This window comes from Chiloscyllium punctatum, chromosome 39, assembly GCF_047496795.1.
Source record: "Chiloscyllium punctatum isolate Juve2018m chromosome 39, sChiPun1.3, whole genome shotgun sequence".
Taxonomy (NCBI): Eukaryota; Metazoa; Chordata; class Chondrichthyes; order Orectolobiformes; family Hemiscylliidae; genus Chiloscyllium; species Chiloscyllium punctatum.
The window spans coordinates 45653581-45672940 of NC_092777.1; the positions used below are offsets into that span (position 1 = coordinate 45653581).

The following is a 19360-nucleotide window of genomic DNA, read 5'->3' on the forward strand; positions in this document are numbered from 1 at the left end:
AACTAGGATGTATTTCAAGGCTCCTCATTCACTCTTTCAGTATTCACTCACTTTCTACTTTTTTTTGAATCTCACAACATCCTGCAGCCTTTGGGTTAGGTTGCCTCAGCATCTCTGACCAACCTGGTGCTGCTTCTGTGTCTGCCTGCACTCATTCTGATAAACTACTGAGACACCATGGGCTCCCCTGCTGCTGGGACAAAGTGGATGCCTAGTCTCCAGAGCGCCTCTGAATGCCAGTGACCTGGGGCATTTCTTCCTCACTATTTGCAGAGACATGGTAGCAATGTGCTCACCAGTCTGTGCTTCCTGCTTAATCTAGTTGAAACAACCAGTATCGTGTATTTGACCAATGTCAGTATCTGGACCATGGAAGGAGAGGGAGGATAGAGCAGAAGGAGGAGAGGATTGCAGGAGTCAGCCTTACCAATTCATCTCTGAGGTATAGCTCCTCAAAGATGGAGGAAATGTGCCCTCTAGCATGGTGGCTCAGTGGTTAGCACTCTTGCATCACAACGTCAGTGACCTGGGCTAGATTCAAGTCTTGAGCGACTGTCTGTGTGGAGTTTGCATATTCTCCTCATCTATGTGGATTTCATCTGGTTGCTCTGGTTTCCTCCCACAGTCCAAAGATGTGCAGGGTAGGTGAATTGGCCATGCTAAATTGCCCATATTGTTCAGGGATGTGTAGGCTTGGTGCATTACTCAGGGGTAATGTAGAGTAATAGGGCAGGGGAATGGGTCAGGATGGGTCGCTCTTCAGACATCAGTGTGGACTTGTTGGGCCAAATGTTTCCACACTGTAGGGATTCTATGATTCTATGATTATCCTCTGCAGGATGGAAACTGTGGTAATGCTGCACCCTGTACAAGTGTGACCTAAGGTATGCAATTTATAGGTAATTTAATATCTCTAATTTTTAAGTATGGATGATTGAGTTTTAAATTAGTGACAAATGTTCTTTCTAGTGTTTCCAAAGGGTTTAATTATTTTGTAGCCATGATGATTTATTTTGAAACAACCTGATAAAGAAATAACCTCCAAGACTAATGGGTTTTATTTACATGAGGAGAATTTACAACTGAACAAGGTTAACAATTTTATAGCAATGTTTTAAAGCGAAACTTCTGTTCTGGAGGTTTTTTTAGCGGTATTTTGATCCAACCTGTTAAGACATGTTATGAACAAACTTTGCAGGTTGGACTTGAGCTTGGACCTTTTGGCCCAGTGGTAGGAACACTATCAGTGCCCCTCAAGACCTCCTGATTTATGATTAAGCTTGAAGGATATACTCATAACTTGAAAGTTTGAAGCAGTTATGCAGATGTCTTGGATAAAAATGACTATGTAAAGCTGTGCTCCTGAGAAAGGGAGTAACATGTAAAAATAAATATCTTCAGATTAAGAAGTTTAATAATAGTTCCAGACCAGGAGTGTTTGGATAAAACTCGAAAGAGAATATTTGAAGCTGTGAACATTTAAGCTAGGTAAATGAAAGCTCCAGGACAAGGTTATTAGAATTTTCAGAACAAGAGGTGAAGTCAAGTTAACATGTGTTCTTATCTAGGTGTTAGAGAAGGCAAGGTTTCTCTGGTGCAAGTACAGATGAATGTCAATTATCCAAATATCTAATGTTGAATTCTGGATTATCCGAAGTAGATTTCAAGGTCCCACAAAAATGTTACATCAAAGAGGTAAGTGTATTCGATTTATCTGTATTGAAGAACACGTGAAAAAGCTGGCAAAAACAAAGAAACACAAACAGCTCAAGCATCAGCGACTGGATATTTTTAGGTAAGGGCTGTTACACAGACATTTACAAAAATAAATGTTTTACGGTACTGTATTCCCTCACTTTACTGGGCTGGGAATTAAACAGATGCGCGAGGCAGCACTTCTGTCTTTCTATCGCGAGACTGAGTTCCTAGAAACTGACAAATGCTCTTGTGATCATAGAAACTGTTCAGGACCTTGTTTAATGCTGGGACTTGATATAGAGTATTTATGTGATGGTAAGTCCTTCTCACTTTGACCAGTAATTTACAGGCTGCAAGGATTAGTTTGTTTAAATGGCAGGCTAGATTTAAACAAATTCTCCGATAGAACACAGTGTTACATCAGTATGTCTTCCCTTGTTTAAGGTAATCGATTGATTATCCGAATAATCATTTATCCAAATGAAATAGTGCCCGCCCATCTCGTTCGGATAATCGAGATTCTTCTGTCCTATGCAAGGGATGCTTTTAGTTATTTTACAGGGGTGTTTTGAGGATCTGTAAGGAAAAGTTTGGGGTTATGTGTTACTGAATGTTTCAAAGTCTTTTAAGCTTCTACTATATATAAATGGTCTGGCTTATTCTATTTAGTCTTCATATTTTTTCCTTAATAAGCTTTGGTTTTATTGTTAAAACCAAATCTGCAACACTAGCTGCTTGTGTTTCAGTGAGGGATCACCTCAATAAAAAAAATTTATCTATCAAGTCAATCTTCAGTCTGGGATCAGACTTGTCCAATAAGAATATCAGGTGGGATCATAATAAATGCAGGTCACCAAAGAGAAAATGCATCATAACCAAGATGAAACATTATGGCATGTCATGATTTTATTTATAGCAGGGATAATGGGAGAGTACCACAAAATAGACAATGCTTTTTACTGGGGTTGCTGGGACATGGATGTTTCTGCATTTCCACAAGATTGGTCTCAGGACTAGCCAGTGAGGACCAAGATCTGTTTCATATAGGGAATGAGAGGCAAATGACAGAAACCCTGTCACCCATCCTGACTCATGTGGGCTTTGCTGTGGGCTGTTTCATCCTTGGAGTGCAGTTTCATAGCTCCTTGAAAGTGGAGTCACACATAGATAGGATAGCGAAGAAGACATTTGGTATGCTTTCCTTTATTGGTCAGAGTATTGAGTACAGGAGTTGGGAGGTCATGTTGCGGCTGTACAGGACATTGGTTAGGCCACTGTTGGAATATTGCATGCAATTCTGATCTCCGGCCTATTGGAAAGATATTGTGAAACTTGAAAGGGTTCAGAAAAGATTTACAAGGATGTTGCCAGGGTTGGAGGATTTGAGCTACAGGGAGACACTGAACAGGCTGGGGCTGCTTTTATTATTAGATTACTTACAGTGTGCAAACAGGCCCTTTGGCACAACAAGTCCACACCAACCCACCCAGACCCATTCCCCTACACCTAACACTACGGGTAATTTAGCATGGCCAATTCACCTAACCTGCACATTTTTGGACTGTGGGAGGAAACTGGAGCACCCAGAGGAAACCCATGCAGACACGTGGAGAATGAGCAAACACACAGAGAGTCGCCTGAGGCGGGAATTGAACCCGGGTCTCTGGCGCTGTGAGGCAGCAGTGCTAACCACTGTGCCACTGTGCCGCCCACTAGGGGCATCAGAGGTTGAGAGGTGATGTTATAGTGGTTTACAAAATTATGAGGGGCATGGATAGAGTAAATAGGCAAAGTCTTTTCCCTGGGGTCAGGGAGTCCAGAACTAGGGTGAGAGGGGAAAGATATAAAAGAGACCTACGGGGCAACTTTTTCAAACAGAGGGTAGTACGTGTATGGAATGAGCTGCCAGAGGAAGTGGTGGAGGCTGGTACAGTTGCAACATTTAAGAGGCATTTGGATGGGTATATGACTGGGAAGGGTTTGGAGGGATATGGGCCGGGTGCTGGCAGGTGGGACTAGATCGGGTTGGGATATCTTGTCGGCATGGATGGGTTGGACTGAAGGGTCTGTTTCCATGCTGTACATCTCTATGACTCTATGACTCTATCTTTGAACATTTGGTTACAATTGATTGACTAAAGTTTCTTTACTGCAACATAGGCATGGACTAATCTTGCCATATAAAACTAGGACATGTTCATTCCAGATACACTATCCATTTTACCTTTGCTCTTAATTATTGCCAATGAAAATTAACTTGTGCAAATGTAGTCACAATCCTTCAGTTTCAATCCTCAATTATCACAAAGATTAAACAAAATGTAAATAGTTGCTTTTCCTTTCTGTGGTTGTATTCACTTTTCCAAACCAATCTTTCTTTCACTCTCTTTTGTTACTCTCTACAACTTACTTGGTATTTCTTCACTATTCTAACTTTTATTTCCTGGTTCTGAATCTGCACTGGTCATCAACAATTTTTCTGCCTAAATGTCTGAAAAGGAACCAGCTTATTTATCCTTTTCATCCAGGTCCTACATACCTAGGTTAGATTCCCTACAATATGGAAACAGGCCCTTTGGCCCAACAAGTCCACACTGACCCTCCAAAAAGTAAGCCACCCAGACCTATTTCCCTCTGACTAATGCACCTAATACTATGGGCAATTTAGCATGGCCAATCCACCTGACCTGCATATCTTTGGATTGTGGGAGGAAATCAGAGCACCCGGAGGAAACTCACGCAGACATGGGGAGAATGTGCAAACACCACGCAGACAGTCATCTGAGGTTGGAATCAGAACCCAAGTCCCTGGTACTGTGAGGCTGCAGTGCTAACCACTGAGCCACCATGCCACTCCCAGCACATTTTAGATGCTGTGCTATTTGTCAGTAATTTGCTGTACAAAACTCCATAGAAAGTCCTATAGCTAAAGCTAAATCTAACAAATAATCAACATCTTCTTTCACTCTTCATAGCAAGATTCAACCCAATATTTTGTATCATTATTTAATAATCTGTTGAATACCATAGACTGGATTACAAAGGGTTAATCAGCAAGATTTCCCAAAGCAATTTGTTACTGTCCTGTTGACTTAAAAGGAACTGTATGAACTGTTAACTTTTCATTTAGGAAACATATAAATGTAGTTTATGTAATTTTAAATCATTATATATTAAAACAATTAATGCCTAAGCAAATGCCCTTGTAGGAAACACCAAAGCTGCATATGACTGGTATGTGTATCCGTAAACTGAATGAGTCCTACAAATTGAAACGCCACCAATGAGGGATAAAATAGGCTGGATGAAAGATAGTTACTGTTTATCGATACTAATTACAAGGTGTCAACAGCAATAACATTGTCATCTTTCCAAATAGGTGTAATGAAGTTCTTGTGAAGTCTGGTATACAAACCGAGATACAGCGGAGTTGCAACATGGCAAGTAAAATTAAAGATATAGTAAGAAATAGTACATTACAATTTGATGAGCAGCCATGCCAATTTAAAGGCATGACAAATAAACTGGCTTCTACTGGTGACAAGTGTGATGCTGGAAAAGCACAACAGGTCAGGCAGCATCTGAGGAGCAGGAGAATCGACATTTCGGGAAAAAGCCCTTCATCAGGAATGATTCATCGTTTTGAGGTGTATTCTAAGTAATATCTGTACAATGCAAAAACTAGTACAGGCAGGGGTTCCAATAAAATACAAAAATTCCATTTGTGCAGGTAAGCAACCACAGTCAATAAATTAGGTAAGAAACAATAACTAGATAAAAAGAAGAGTCTCAGAAATGTAAGAAGATGTTGAAATCCAGTACGGTCTGTAAAATCTGGAAAGAAAAGGTTCAATTTTACCAAAAATCAACTCAGTGTCAATTTCATGGAGGTTTTCTCCCCGTGAGTCTTAGCAAGTTAATTTCATGGAATTTTCTTCTGTTTACCTTATTATGTATGCACCACACCGCTTTGACGCCCCACTCGTGTTATTGTGTGCTTGTCAGAGGCAGACGTATTTGCTACTGGAACCTTCTGGAATTCTTGGCACTGGTACCATGTTTGAAACCCAGCTGTACACCAGGCCAAACATTGTCTTATGAGCACACATAGATGCCATGGGTGACACTCATTGTCAATACAAGCTCATATTCATAAATGTTTTTCTATTTTACGTGAGAACCAGTCAGATCTACACAGAATCAAGCTACACAGGTTATCTGTTCTAAGCACCATATCATGTTAGAATTCTGTCTAAGAGAGTGCTACTCTCTCCCTAACATCCAGTGCAGCTGAGCAGCTCCTAATTGTTCAGTGTGGGAGCATTATGTGCTGGAAAGTCTACAGTTAAAAATGTGACCTTCTAATAAACAACAGCAAAAGTGAAGAGAAAAACAAACCACGGTGCATTTGCTTCCAGGAACAAGCAAGGACTGCTAGCCTTTCAAGTAATGGTAAACCTAAAGTCAATGAATGATGATCTTTCCCAATTCACATCTATTGGGAACAAAGGTCAGTTAAAACCTGGCTGGTTTGTACAGCGCACTATCATGCAGAAGGTGATGTTCCTCCTGCTCGTTGTCCTCATCTTCCTCCTCAGAAGATGACTGCAGCTACCCCAACTCTTCAACATCTGTCACACCCCTTTGCTCTAATGGCGCAGACCACACTTTGCTAGGATTATGTGGCACACTCTGCCTGCACCATATTCTAGGCTACCCATGACTGATTCAAGCATCAGAAGCTCATCTTTAGGAGGGCTATCATCTGCTCCACTATGGCCCTGATGGAAGGATGGATTGCATTGTATCTAACCCCCAGCCTCAGTCATGGTGCTGCATAACCGAGTCTTTCATCATGGTTGCAGACAGGAGTCCTTATTTCCCAGTAATCATCTTTGTAAAGTATCTGTCCCTTGAAATTAAGCAGTGATATGAGAATTCTGAAGGATTTGGATAGGCACTATGGCAGCCTCCAAGATACCTCAAAGTAGACAGGGAGGAGGCTGGAAGAATGCAGCAAGCCAAGTAGCATCAGAAGGTGGAGAAGTCGATGTTTTGGGTGGAATCCTTCTCCAAGATACTTTGCTCAGACTTCTAAGACCACAGTACCAATGTCCACAGGTCACCTGTACGTGACAGGATATAAATCGTTTTCTGTTATTGAAGTCTGCAATATTTTGCTATGGTGCTCTCAATGTGATGTGTACAGTCAACCTTCCCTGCACATGGGTGAAGCCAGCTTTGTTGGCAAAGCCGACTGCCCAATATGCAGCGTTGACCTCATCAGGAGGAAACAAAATGAAAGAGTATGACCTGGCACAAACTACATCGGTAACGGCCTTGATACATTTGAGAGTTAACATTTGTGAGACCCCACATAAGTGCCTAGTGGACCTTTGAAGGCAGCCAGTTGCATAAGGATTTAGTATAACTGTCACATTGACAGTGTGGCCACCTTTAGGTTATAGGTCCCACTCCAGCAGACAGCATAGTTCTCTCTTCATTTTGAAGCAGCAATGTGCCTTCCTCAGCTGGTGGAAATGGATCAAGGACAATAGATTCTGGGCCTCTTTACTTACTCCGCTTCCTGAGAGCAATAGGGAAACTGTGACACGTTCATCTGGAGGCTATTTAACATTTGCTGGAATTGTTGCTGATCCTGGACTTGAGGGCACATTGGTTCCTCCTTCATAGCACTGTGACCATTGTGACCATGCCCTCTACTGTCAGTGGATCCATTGGTCATGGTTCCAATGAACCTGTGTGGGGAGTATCAGAAACAGAACAGGTTCTTAGTAATGTGAGCAGCCAGCACTCACAAATTTACCATTGTCCTCAATTCATTGGAATATGGAAAATTTCCCCAAGTAGGGCAATGAAACACCTCTTCATTAATTTTTGGCATTAGGAGAATGCAGTACCATGAAAATACAAGAGATATTAAGTGCAGGAGGATTACTAATACTTTGAACCCTCACCCCCATTACCCAAAAAAGGTAGCATTTCATCTAAGAAATGTTGTCAAATATGTACAATTCAAAGTGAGAGGAAATCCACTCTGTGCCCTTGTGCAGCCTATGAGACCTTGGATCGTCTTGTGAAATGTGGGAGTGGAGGGGATGGATGTTTCCAGGAATAACAGCTCAACACTTCAGAAATATATGATAAATGTCAGTATCACAACCACCATCCAAACAGTTTACCTCTTTCCACAGGTATTTTTATCAGATTATACTCTGACTAATAGTTGGATAGCAGAGGTGGCAATGGGGATATGTTTTAGCAGCCAGCTTATTTTAACATGCACGCACTCAAAGCTGGCATTTAATGTAGTCCAATATCTGACTCCAAAAAACACATCCTCTTCTTTTTGGAATGAGCAAATTAACATACATTTATTTCTGCAATAGACCAACAGTTTAAAGCAAGTCTGCTTAATTGCAATACATAATGAAATTTGTTGCTTAACTAGTGGCATTACAATGTACTGAAATAATGATGTTATCGACCATATTTCTTTTCCATTGAGAATCAGGGGAAGGATGTAAAGCTAATTAATACATGAAAGGTTTTTTAGCTATTTATAATTTTGAGGCAAAAATAGGAATTGCTGGAAAAGCTTAGCAGGTCTGGCAGTATCTGTGAAAGGAAATCAGAGTTAACGTTTCAGGTCGATTGACCCCTCCTCAGAACGGGTCTGAGGAAGGCTGACTTGGCCCAAAACATTAACTCTGATTTCTCTCCACAAATGCTGCCAGACCAGCTGAGTTCCTCCAGTAATTTCTATATTTGTCTCTAATTTACAGCATTTGCAGTTATTTCGGTTTTTATTTTATAATTTTGAGGATTTGGTGTTTACTTTTGTCTTCCCTCCTGAAGTAAAGCTCCATAGTCCATAGTCTCTCCCTCTTCTTTATGTAAAGGTAGATGTTACTAGAGATTAACCGAACTGAAAGAACATTGACTTCCTTGCTCCTGTATGCAAACCTTCTTGTAATGAAGGTCAACACACTATAGACTCCCTAAATGCTTGCTGCAACTGCATGAAATTTCTCCCTAAGAGCATTGTGGGTTTATCTACAGCACGTAGACTGCAGTGGTTAAAGAAGGCTGCTCATCACCACCTTATCAAGGTCAACTAGGGACAGGCTATAAACACTGACAGCCAGAGAAGCCCATGTCCCACAAATGAATTTTTAAAAAATTGCTTTCCAAGGTGCAAGAACAAATAGATCCCTTTGTACATCAACTTTTCCCAATCGGTCACCATTTACATAATACTCCACTCTTCTGTTTTCTCTACCAAAGTGAACAACTTCACACTTTTGTTGACAACACAAAACTAGATAGGATTGAATTGTGAGGGGAATACAAACACGCTTCAGAGTAGTCCAGACAAGTCGAATGTGTAAGCAAATGTATGCCAGATGCCAAATAATGTGGATAAGTCTGAAGTTAGACACTTTGATTTGAAAAACAGAAAGGTAGTGTATTATTTCATATAGGAGGATGCCTTCCTTGAAGACGAATCCTCTTACAAGGATGCCTTCCTTGAAGACGAATCCTCTTACAAGGATGCCTTCCTTGAAGAAGCTCTCTTCCTCCCTCTACAAGGATTTCAGTGAGTCCCTCTCTCACTGCACACCCCAGGTCATCTCCTCTGCACAGAAGCCTATCACCCTCACCTGGACCTCCTTCCACCTATCGCATTTCCAACACCCCTCCCCCAAGTCCCTCCTCCCTACCTTTTATCTTAGCCTGCTGGACATACTTTCCTCATTCCTGAAGAAGGGCTTATGCCCGAAACGTCGATTCTCCTGTTCCTTGGATGCTGCCTGACCTGCTGCGCTTTTCCAGCAACACATTTTCAGCTATTATTTCATATATAATACTTATTATTTAGAATTAGCAAATGTGGATGCATGAAGATGTCTTTTTACAGCAGTCAGTGAAGGTAAACTGGCAAATGTGGCAAGAGATTAAGAAAGCAAATGTGATATGCTGTTCTTCATTGCAGTAAGATTTGACTTCAGAAGTAGCAATGTCTTACTGTAGTCATACAGGGCCATGATAAGACTGCACCTGGATTATTGTGTGCAGTTTTGACCTGTTTCTCCAAGAAACATTATACTTACCATTGATGGAGTGCAGTTAATGTTCAATAAGCTGATACTGAGGATGACAGGACTGTCGTGTGAGGAGACATAAGTATAGCTGGGAACGGCACAGAGGCTCAGTAGTTAGCGCTGCTGCCACACAACTGGGTTTGATTCTAGCTTCAGATGACTATCTGTGTGGCACTTGCACATTCTCCCTGTGTCTGTGTGGTTTTCCTCCAGGTGCTCTGGTTTCCTCCCACAATCCAAATATGTGCAGGCTAGGTGAATTGGCCATACTAAATTGTCCATACTGTCCAACGATGTGCAAGCTAGATGGATTAGGCATGCGAAATGCTGGTTAATAGGGATGGGGTAGGGGCATGGGTCTGAGTAGGATGCTCTTCGGAGTGTCAGTGTGGACTTAATGGGCCGAACGGATTCACTAGGGTTTAGAAGAACGAGATCTGATCAAAATATATAAAATTCTGAAAAAACAAGATGCAGGGAAGATGGTTCCCCTGGCTGGGGAATCTGGGAACAAGAGTCACAGTCATAACGTACAGGGTAAGCTATTTACGACTGAGAAGAGGAATGATTTCTTCACTCAGGTGTGGTCAACCTATGGAATTCACTACGACAGAAGGCAGTGGAAGCTGGGTAACTGAATATGAAGACTCAGGAATAGATTGTTACATTTTAAATATTAAAGGCATCAAGGCATGGAAAGAAAATGGGAATAAGCCGTTGAAGTCGAGGATCAGCCATGATCATACTGAATGGTGGAGCAGGTTCGAAAGGTTCGAAACTCCTGTTCCTAGTTTCTATTTATCCACATAATACAGCATCTGCCATGCATTTGCCCATTCACACAATGTGCCTAAATAGCCTTGAAAGTGCTTAACATCTTTTTCACCACTGACAATCCACCTAGCTTTGTATCATTAACAAACTTGGAAATATTAGGTTTGATTCCTTATCTCCTAATTGCTGATATAGTTTGTGAATAGTTGAGACACAAGGACTGATCTCTTCAATAAACCCCTGTTTGTCATCACCTTCCATGCTGAAAATGACCCATTTTTCCTCTCACTGTTTCTTGTCTGTTAGTCAATTGTCAATCTATGCCATTATATTGTCATCAGTTCCATGTGCTTTGATTTGGCACAGTAACCTCTTATTGGGAACATTGTCAAAAGCTTTCTGAAAATCCAAATACATCACATCCACCAATACTCCCTCATCTATTCTGCTAGTTATATTCTCAAAAAAAACCCCAGTAGACTTGTCAAACATGCTTTACCTTTCCAAAATTCATATTGACTTTGTGTAATCTCATTGATATTTTCTAAGTGTCCTGTAACCACATATTTTATAACCAATTCCAGTATTTTCCTAATTACTGATGTTAGGTTTATCTCCCTCACTCATTTTGAAAATTGTGGGGGTAAATTTGACACGCTACAACCTGCTGGGGTTACTTCATGTTTGACAGAATTTTGGAAGATGGTAGCTAGTTCAGCGGCCACATCCTTTAATAAGCCGGGATGCTGATTATCAATTCCTGGGGATTTTTCAGCTTTCAGTTCCATTAATTTCTCCAGCACATTTTTTTTTAACTAACAGTAACCTCCTTCAATTCCTCTCCCCAATACATCCTGGTTTCCCTAGATTTCTGTGAATTTATTTGGGTCTTTTTCTGTGAACATAGAACTGAATTTGGTGTTTAATTGCTGTCATTAAGGTGATATAAAATAAGGGATGCAATTCTAAAGGGTGCAGGAGCTGAGGGACTTGAATGCAAATATCATTGAAGGTGCAGGACAGGTGGAGAGTGCAGTAAATGAACAGTACTTTATTAATAAGGGCAAAGATTATTACTGCAAGGAAATGATGTTGGTTTGTACAACACACTTTTTAGAACTCAACTAGAGTACTGTGAGCAGTTGCAGGTATCACATTATAAGAATAATGTGAATGCATTTGAGCCAGTGCAGAAGCACTTTACTAGAGTGTTTCCAATGACGAGAAACTTCAGCCATGAGGATAAATTGAAAACGTTGGCACTGTTCATCCCTGGAGAAAAGATGGCTGAAAGGAGATCTGATCGATGCTTCCAAAATCATGATTGGACTGGATAGAGTATGAGATGAAGCTATTTCTGTTCTTAAAAGAAAGAATGAGAGGGCATAGCTTTAAAGTGATATGCAAATGAAGCAAAGATGATGTGAGAAAAAAAGTCTTTTCACCCAATGAGTTGCTAGGATGTGGGGATTGCACTGCCTGAAAATGTGATTGAGGCAGATTCAATTTAGGCATTCAAGAGGGCATCTGGATTTTTTTGGACAATAACGGTATGCAAGGATATAGAGAAAAGCTAATTAGCACAGGACAATAGAGCTGAACTAGGTAAGAACCATTGCAAGTATAATGGCTTGAATAGTCTCCTTCTGCATTGCAATAATTATGATATTCTTGTTCTCCGTCAATCTCAATTGTCTTCTTCCAAGTATTCATCCAGGAGAGGGCATGGTTATTGACAAAGACTGAGAGAAAAACCAACAACTGATGGGATGGTTCTGAGAATCTGAGCTTTTGGAGCTGAACCTGCACATTTTCAGACAGAACTAGGCAGAAGATATGTGGAACATCCTTCGAGGAGTACCTTAATGATGTCCCACTCAAAATTGTACTTAAAAAGTGGAGATCTTTTATCCAGTCACAAATTTAAAGAAACAAAACCTCTGGTTTAAACGAGGCTGAGAGTTTAAAATAAGCTGATATAGAATTGGCACATGTCCCAAACTTCCAGTTCAAATCAGCCCCCCTCAAGTAATCTTTTTACTTAGGTTCCAAATTATTGCCTTAAAATATATGAAATTAAATACAGCTCATGTACTTTTCCATATGGTGGCACAGTGGTTAGCACTGCTGCCTCACAGCACCATGGTCCCAGGTTCGATTCCAGCCTTGGGACTGTCTGTGCGGAGTTTGCACATTCTCCCAGTATTTGCGTGGGTTTCCTGTGGGTGCTCCGGCTTCATCCCACAGTCCAAAGATGTGCAGGTCAGGTGAATTGGCTATGCTAAATTGCCCATGGTGCTCAGTACATTAGGAAATGGGACTGTTTGGGTTACTCTTCGAAGGGTCGGTGTGGACTTGTTGAGCCGAAGGGCCTGTTTCCACACTGTAGATAATCTAATCTAAAGCGGTGGTATATATGCTAATGGAGAGCAAATTTATCCCAAATAATACAGGAATAAAGGAAAACTAAAGCATAGACAGTTTATTTGCTACTTCTTTTGTAGAGAGATTTGGATAATGGACAGAAATCCAAATGAGTGAGTGTGAGAAGTTCTTTTTCAGGTTGGCAACCTATAACCAGTGGCGTTACATAGGGAGCAGTGCTGGGATTGCAGCTGTTTGTAATGTATACTAATGTCTTGGAGCAAGGAAGCAAATATATGACAGACAAATTTGCACATGACACAAAAATAGGTAGAAAGATTAGTTGTAGGAGATATCAATAGGTTACATGGGCAAAACATTGGCAAATGAAGTACAATGGGAAAAGATGGAAGTTGTTCATTTTGAAGGGAGAACTAATTTAAATGAACTACAGTAAGCTACAATACAAAGGGTCTTGGGAGTACTTTACATGAAACACACATACAGCAGGTAATCAGGAAGGCTAATGAAACATTTGAGTACACGGAGCAGTTTTGAACACTTTTAAAAAAGGGAAAGATATCATTTAATTGGAGGCAGATCAGAGAAAGTGCACTGGGATGATCCCCACTGTGGAGAAATGGCTTTAGGAGCAAAGACTAAACAGGTTGGGACTCCACTCGGTGGAGTTTAAAAGTTGCCATAGCCTTGCTAACACCTCAGGCAAAGAGATAGGTTCAAGAGAATTCTTCATTGTCACCTCATCCACATTGGGAATAGTGTTGGTATCAATCTCCATCACAAACTAGCCAAAGCATAAGAGGCAATCCCATTGAAATATATAGAACTTAAGGGGCTTGACAAGGTTAAATGCAGAGAGGATACTTCCCCCTTGCATGAAAGTGAAGGATCAGAGGGCATTGTCTCAGAATAAAAGGGCACCAATTTAAGACAGAAAAAAGTGTTAAGCATCTTTGGAGTGCCTTACCACTGAGCTTTGGGGGCTAGTCCTTATGCATATTTAAGGCTGAAATGGACTCTTGACCAGAGACAACTGCATTTTTCCTGTAAAACTTGCATCAAGTGGCTAGGAGAAATGAGAGATCAGCCATCATTCATTTAACAGCAGACCAGGCTCAAGAGATGAATGGCCTACTCCTGTTTCTATTTGACCCTATGGCCAAAAATCAGATTTAATTGATCAGCCCCACCTTTGAAAGTTGTGCCCTGCCTAGCGCAAGGTGTGAAAATTAGTCAGTAATGTGGATCAATCACTATAAACCTTAGGGAAGGAGTAACTCAGCTACCACTGAATAAGTTTCAGCATGCTTGCAAGAAGTAGTCAATAAAATTGCCAGTTGACTTAACAGTATGGTTTCCATAGCAAGGTTACTGTGAACCACAAAAAGACAACTCAACTTCTGGTGTTTCCAGAAAGTGATCAACATCTCTCTTCTGGCTTTATTCCCAAAGCAATTTATAAATCACTTCCTTTGGTGAATGACCATCTGCACACCCAACAGTGCAAATAAATTACCTACTATCACTGAAAAACTAATTAGTCTTTGACCCCCATCATTTAACATAACTTAGAACTCATTCTTCCCTCCTATTGGAAATGAGGAAAATGATTTTTGTTAATACTTTACTCCCCTTACAAATAGAGGGGACAAAACATAAGCAGCTCAAAGCCAAGCTGCTCACACAGCTTGACCCATGAAGCAATGTCAGGTTTCCACTACCAGACATGTCTCACCTAGCAACAGAACATTTTTTTTTTAGCGCATGGGTGTGAGATTAATCAAAGAGACCTTTTAAAACTTGGTGAAAGTATTTACCCTAGTGATATCACTTCTCCCACTCCTAAAAAAATTCTCATTAGCCTTTTGCTGCTACTTAGATTTCATTGGATTAGCCCTCACCACAAAATTCCACATTTGCCTCCATGATGAGATTGCTCCAAAAGCAAAAAAAAACCAACTTAAAAACATTCTTTTGCATTTTCCCCTCAAAGAGCCAGTTCTCCTCTGCCACCATATTACCCAATGGAATAGATTAGTTTTACACTTTAGCACTGCAAGTTTGAGTAACATTCTCACCTACCAAATTAGTGTTCAAAAACAAGCCTTGGCTTGATGTGAAGACACTTGAACAATTTGACTAATGGAAGGTTAGTCTTAAATTTAGACAAGATTAAGACCTGACAGAACATCAGTTAAAAATGCTTTTAGTTACTATTTTCCCCTCCCCAGTATCAACATTAGTCCACAACTAGAAAACTGGTTCCATCATTTGGTTTTTAGTGCACAGACACAATAAAAAGCAAGACACTTAAGTCAGTTTCTATAGTACTTTACTTTGTTTTCCCTCAAAATGAAGTGTCAGTTGGGCATTACAGTTGTCAACATCCAGATGGACTTAATTTTGGTTTTCTACCATGTGAAATGAACATTAAGGCAACGTACAAAAAGAAATTTTACATAAATTAACTCAGATGCATAAATTTACAGGTGTAAATGCAACTTTGCAACTCAAGTTTCAGTCCCATGAACTGTTGAGAAACAATAGAACAACAGGGTCATAAGGCCTGAAATGTAATGTGTTTCAAACCCTGCAAGAATGGCAGCAAGACAGAAAGTGATTATTTCGACAATCCAACAGTGCTCCTTTCAAAACACTTCATACTAGCTTTCTGAAGGGGATGGTAATTTCTGTACGAGTAGACTCTTCCAGTTTCTGGAGGCTAGCATGAGGTGTAATTGCCTGGGCATAAAAAAAAATTATTCTTCCTTTTCAAAGTTTGCAGCAAATGCTGTGCATCTGCTTGCAGTCCATTTAGAAGCATTTACGGTGCACAATGGATGGGCCAGACTCATCATATTCCTGCTTGCTGATCCACATCTGCTGGAAGGTGGACAGGGAAGCCAAGATGGAACCTCCAATCCAGACAGAATATTTACGTTCAGGTGGAGCAATGATCTAATGAAGGAAATATTGAAGATCAAATAAGTAACAGCTTACATATTTATGCACAATTAATGCTATTTCAGAATTAAAGGGCCCTCCTTCTGCCATATTAGTTTCCACTCCCAATCACCAAGATTGGTTGCATGTCTCAATGCATTAGTGAGGTTTTATTATATCTGTCTCCCACAAGAGAAAAACCCTTGTTTGGTTGAACAAAAAGCGATGAGAAGGATGTATATTTGTGATGCTATTTATTAAACCATGAGCGACCCACATTTTACTCATTGTGGAATTGCAGTCCTAAAGTTGCCTATGAGAAAACTTACCTTGATTTTCATGGTGCTTGGTGCAAGGGCTGTGATTTCTTTCTGCATTCGGTCAGCAATACCAGGGTACATTGTGGTACCACCAGACAATACTGTGTTGGCATACAGGTCTTTCCTTATATCAACATCACACTTCATTATAGAGTTGAAAGTAGTTTCATGAATGCCACAAGATTCCATGCCTGGAAGGCAAGAAGAAGGTTAGCTGAACCACACTTCTGATATTACAAAAAAAGTTCAAGGTAACTTTCAGGACAAGATGTTATGATTCCTGGACAAGTCTCCATTAAATAGCTACTCAGGTGTCAAGGAGTGAGGCATGTCCAGAATTTCAGCTTTATTGTTTTATGGATTTGAGTAATGCAACAATCAGAACTAGTTTGTTTTCAGATCACATTCACTGTACTTAGTACCTACCCAAAAAGGATGGCTGGAACAGGGCCTCAGGACATCTGAATCTCTCATTGCCAATGGTGATGACCTGACCATCAGGCAGCTCATAGCTTTTCTCCAGGGAAGAGGAGGAAGCAGCAGTACCCATTTCTTGTTCGAAGTCCAGGGCTACGTAGCACAGTTTCTCTTTGATGTCACGGACAATTTCCCTTTCTGCTGTGGTGGTGAAAGAATACCCTCGCTCTGTTAGAATCTTCATGAGGTAGTCTGTCAGATCACGACCAGCCAGATCCAGACGCAGAATAGCATGTGGAAGTGCATAACCCTCATAAATGGGCACAGTGTGGGTGACACCATCACCAGAGTCCATAACAATACCAGTGGTACGACCAGAGGCATACAGGGACAGCACAGCCTGGATGGCAACATACATGGCTGGGGTATTGAAGGTCTCAAACATGATCTAAAAAATGAAAAAACCCACAATGTTAGTGAAAGAACAAACAAAAATTGTGCACACTTGAATTTGTTAGCATGCAAAAAACAAAAGTAACTCAGAAGGTGAAGAAGCCAAACAAAGATGAAGCAGAAAAGAAACCTGGAGACTTCAGGGAGGAAATTCCAGAAGCAGAGGAGCATCCTGGAAATATTGAAACAAGTGATCAGGTCAGGAGATTCAAAAAAGAAAAGTAAATGAAATTATGTAACACAAGATTTTATTACAAAAACAAACATTAAGTTACCTGAGTCATCTTTTCTCGGTTGGCTTTGGGGTTCAAAGGAGCCTCTGTGAGGAGGACAGGATGTTCTTCAGGAGCAACACGGAGTTCATTGTAGAATGTATGATGCCAAATCTTCTCCATGTCATCCCAGTTGGTCACAATGCCATGCTCAATAGGGTATTTCAAGGTAAGGATACCTCGCTTGCTCTGAGCCTCATCACCCACATAGCTGTCCTTCTGTCCCATACCAACCATAACACCCTGGAAAAAGAAAGCCAGTCGAATATAGGCATTACAATCACCCAAGTCTGGGAGCTGCACAGCATGACTAATTGCCAAATTGAATCAAGATCCATACAAGCTAAAAAGAAGAATGTAGTTTTGATATTTTCATACCCATGCATTTAGTGTACAAAATTTGAACAGCCTACCTGATGTCTGGGGCGACCAACAATGGAGGGGAACACAGCACGGGGTGCATCATCTCCAGCAAATCCAGCTTTGCACATACCAGAGCCATTGTCTATGACGAGTGCTGCAATCTCATCATCTGCCATTTTGACTAAAGGGAGAGAAAAACCTCAGTTCAGTGTCACCTGTCAAACTGGCATATAGACTGCTGACAAATGAGATTCCACAAATCACTTCCCTCAAGTTAACCCAGATCAGATACTACATTGAGAAGTGCAAACAGACAAAAATGAATGGCTGCTTAAAAATTGCTTTCCCCCCCCCCCCCCCCCCCCATGAATCAAAAACCATTCATTCTAGTTCATTACCGGAACAATTTTTCTTATCCAATTTTGAGCCACGGTCTGCTGGGTACAGAACAATGACATGAAAGCTCAGTTCATCAGACCAAACAATTCCATAAAAGGATAAGGTTCAAGTCTAGTAAAGATTGACCCAACCCCACCCCCTCAACCTTACCAAATGCTAGTCTTTAACATACCCCAGTTCCTCCAAACCCCTCCCATTCATTGAAGAGATCCTAATACCTGCCCTTTGTTCCACTGCAGCTCTGTCAGACTGGCATTTAAATAGCTGTTATATATTGCAAGTGCCCTGTTCTTCATGCTCATAAGCCACACCTTCTTGCTCAGTTCAGATTCCAATAAAGCCAGACTAACTGTTCCCACCCAAGCCAGTAGTTAGTTAAAATACAAGGAAAGCAAGCCAGTTAGAAAAAAATCAAAGCGTCCCATTTAAAAGCAACTCTTTGAATATTTTGAAAAAAAAATCAAGGAATTGTGACTTAGTGGTCCACGCAAGAAAGGGGAACAACCCAACATGCACATTAGGTAACTAAGAGTCCAAAAGCATTGATTCTTAAAAAGAAAAAAAATGTTCATTAGCTACCAAAGTGAGCCAGGCTTCATAACCTCAAGCCATTGGTCCAGAGATTTTAACATTTCAGTTGCATGTTAGAAATTTTTCAACCTTCAGTGACAATTTTACAGATACTATACTCCCATGACAATAGATCCTTCCACTGATTCTCACCATTTCAGTCCAGTTTCTTATTCAACCACACCATTTGAAGTCCCCTCCCCAAATAAACAAAGATTCTTAGAATAATAGCATTTCTTCCAAAAGTTACAAAGCCAATATCACGACATGCAAAATTGCATTTTCTAGACCTTTCCCAACAATTTTAACATACACATTCTAAACTGATATTAAGCAGGAGACAAATACAGATTTTTTAAAAGAAAAAAAATGAACGTAAAAGCTGCATAAAGCAAATAACTCTTAAATATTCGAGGAAAAAACATTCCTTCCCTACAGAATCAACTTATTCAACATTTAATCAGCCCAACCAACACATCACCTTCCAAACAGCTTTCTCTATACCTGCTTAGTGTTAGATCGACCACTTACAAACACGTCCTCTCCCTAGAGCTGCCGGAGTGAGTCTGACCGCTCTCACCCTCTCCCCACTCTCTAATGGAACCAGACCCCGCCCCCAACCCCTTCTCCTCCCCCGGCC

At 40.7% G+C, this 19360-nt stretch overlaps 1 protein-coding gene across 2 annotated transcripts; it reads right to left on the minus strand.

The window, feature by feature from the left end:
* Window positions 1-15298: 15298 nt before the first annotated feature.
* LOC140464004 (actin, cytoplasmic type 5) lies at window positions 15299-19307 on the minus strand. 2 transcript variants are annotated; one of them, XM_072558590.1, is made up of 6 exons: window positions 19225-19307; window positions 17802-17932; window positions 17392-17631; window positions 16673-17111; window positions 16256-16437; window positions 15299-15941 (listed from the first exon to the last, which is right to left on the minus strand). In XM_072558590.1, the coding sequence occupies exons 2-6, from the start codon at window positions 17925-17927 to the stop codon at window positions 15798-15800; spliced, it is 1131 nt and encodes a 376-aa protein (XP_072414691.1). In that variant the 5' UTR covers window positions 17928-17932; window positions 19225-19307; the 3' UTR covers window positions 15299-15797. The 2 variants fall into 2 exon arrangements, with proteins under 2 accessions (XP_072414691.1, XP_072414693.1); XM_072558592.1 differs by having other exon boundaries at window positions 19252-19305.
* Window positions 19308-19360: the final 53 nt, after the last annotated feature.

What these genes read in the sequence shown, in the direction of transcription:
- LOC140464004 (XM_072558590.1), bottom strand. Translation starts at nt 17,927, where the DNA reads ATGGCAGATGATGAGATTGCAGCACTCGTCATAGACAATGGCTCTGGT. An exon ending in ACCGAGAAAAGATGACTCAG is followed by an intron (nt 17,112 to 17,391) that starts GTAACTTAATGT and finishes TTCATTTTTTAG; the next exon opens with ATCATGTTTGAGACCTTCAA. An exon ending in GTTCCAGCCATCCTTTTTGG is followed by an intron (nt 16,438 to 16,672) that starts GTAGGTACTAAG and finishes CTTGCCTTCCAG; the next exon opens with GCATGGAATCTTGTGGCATT.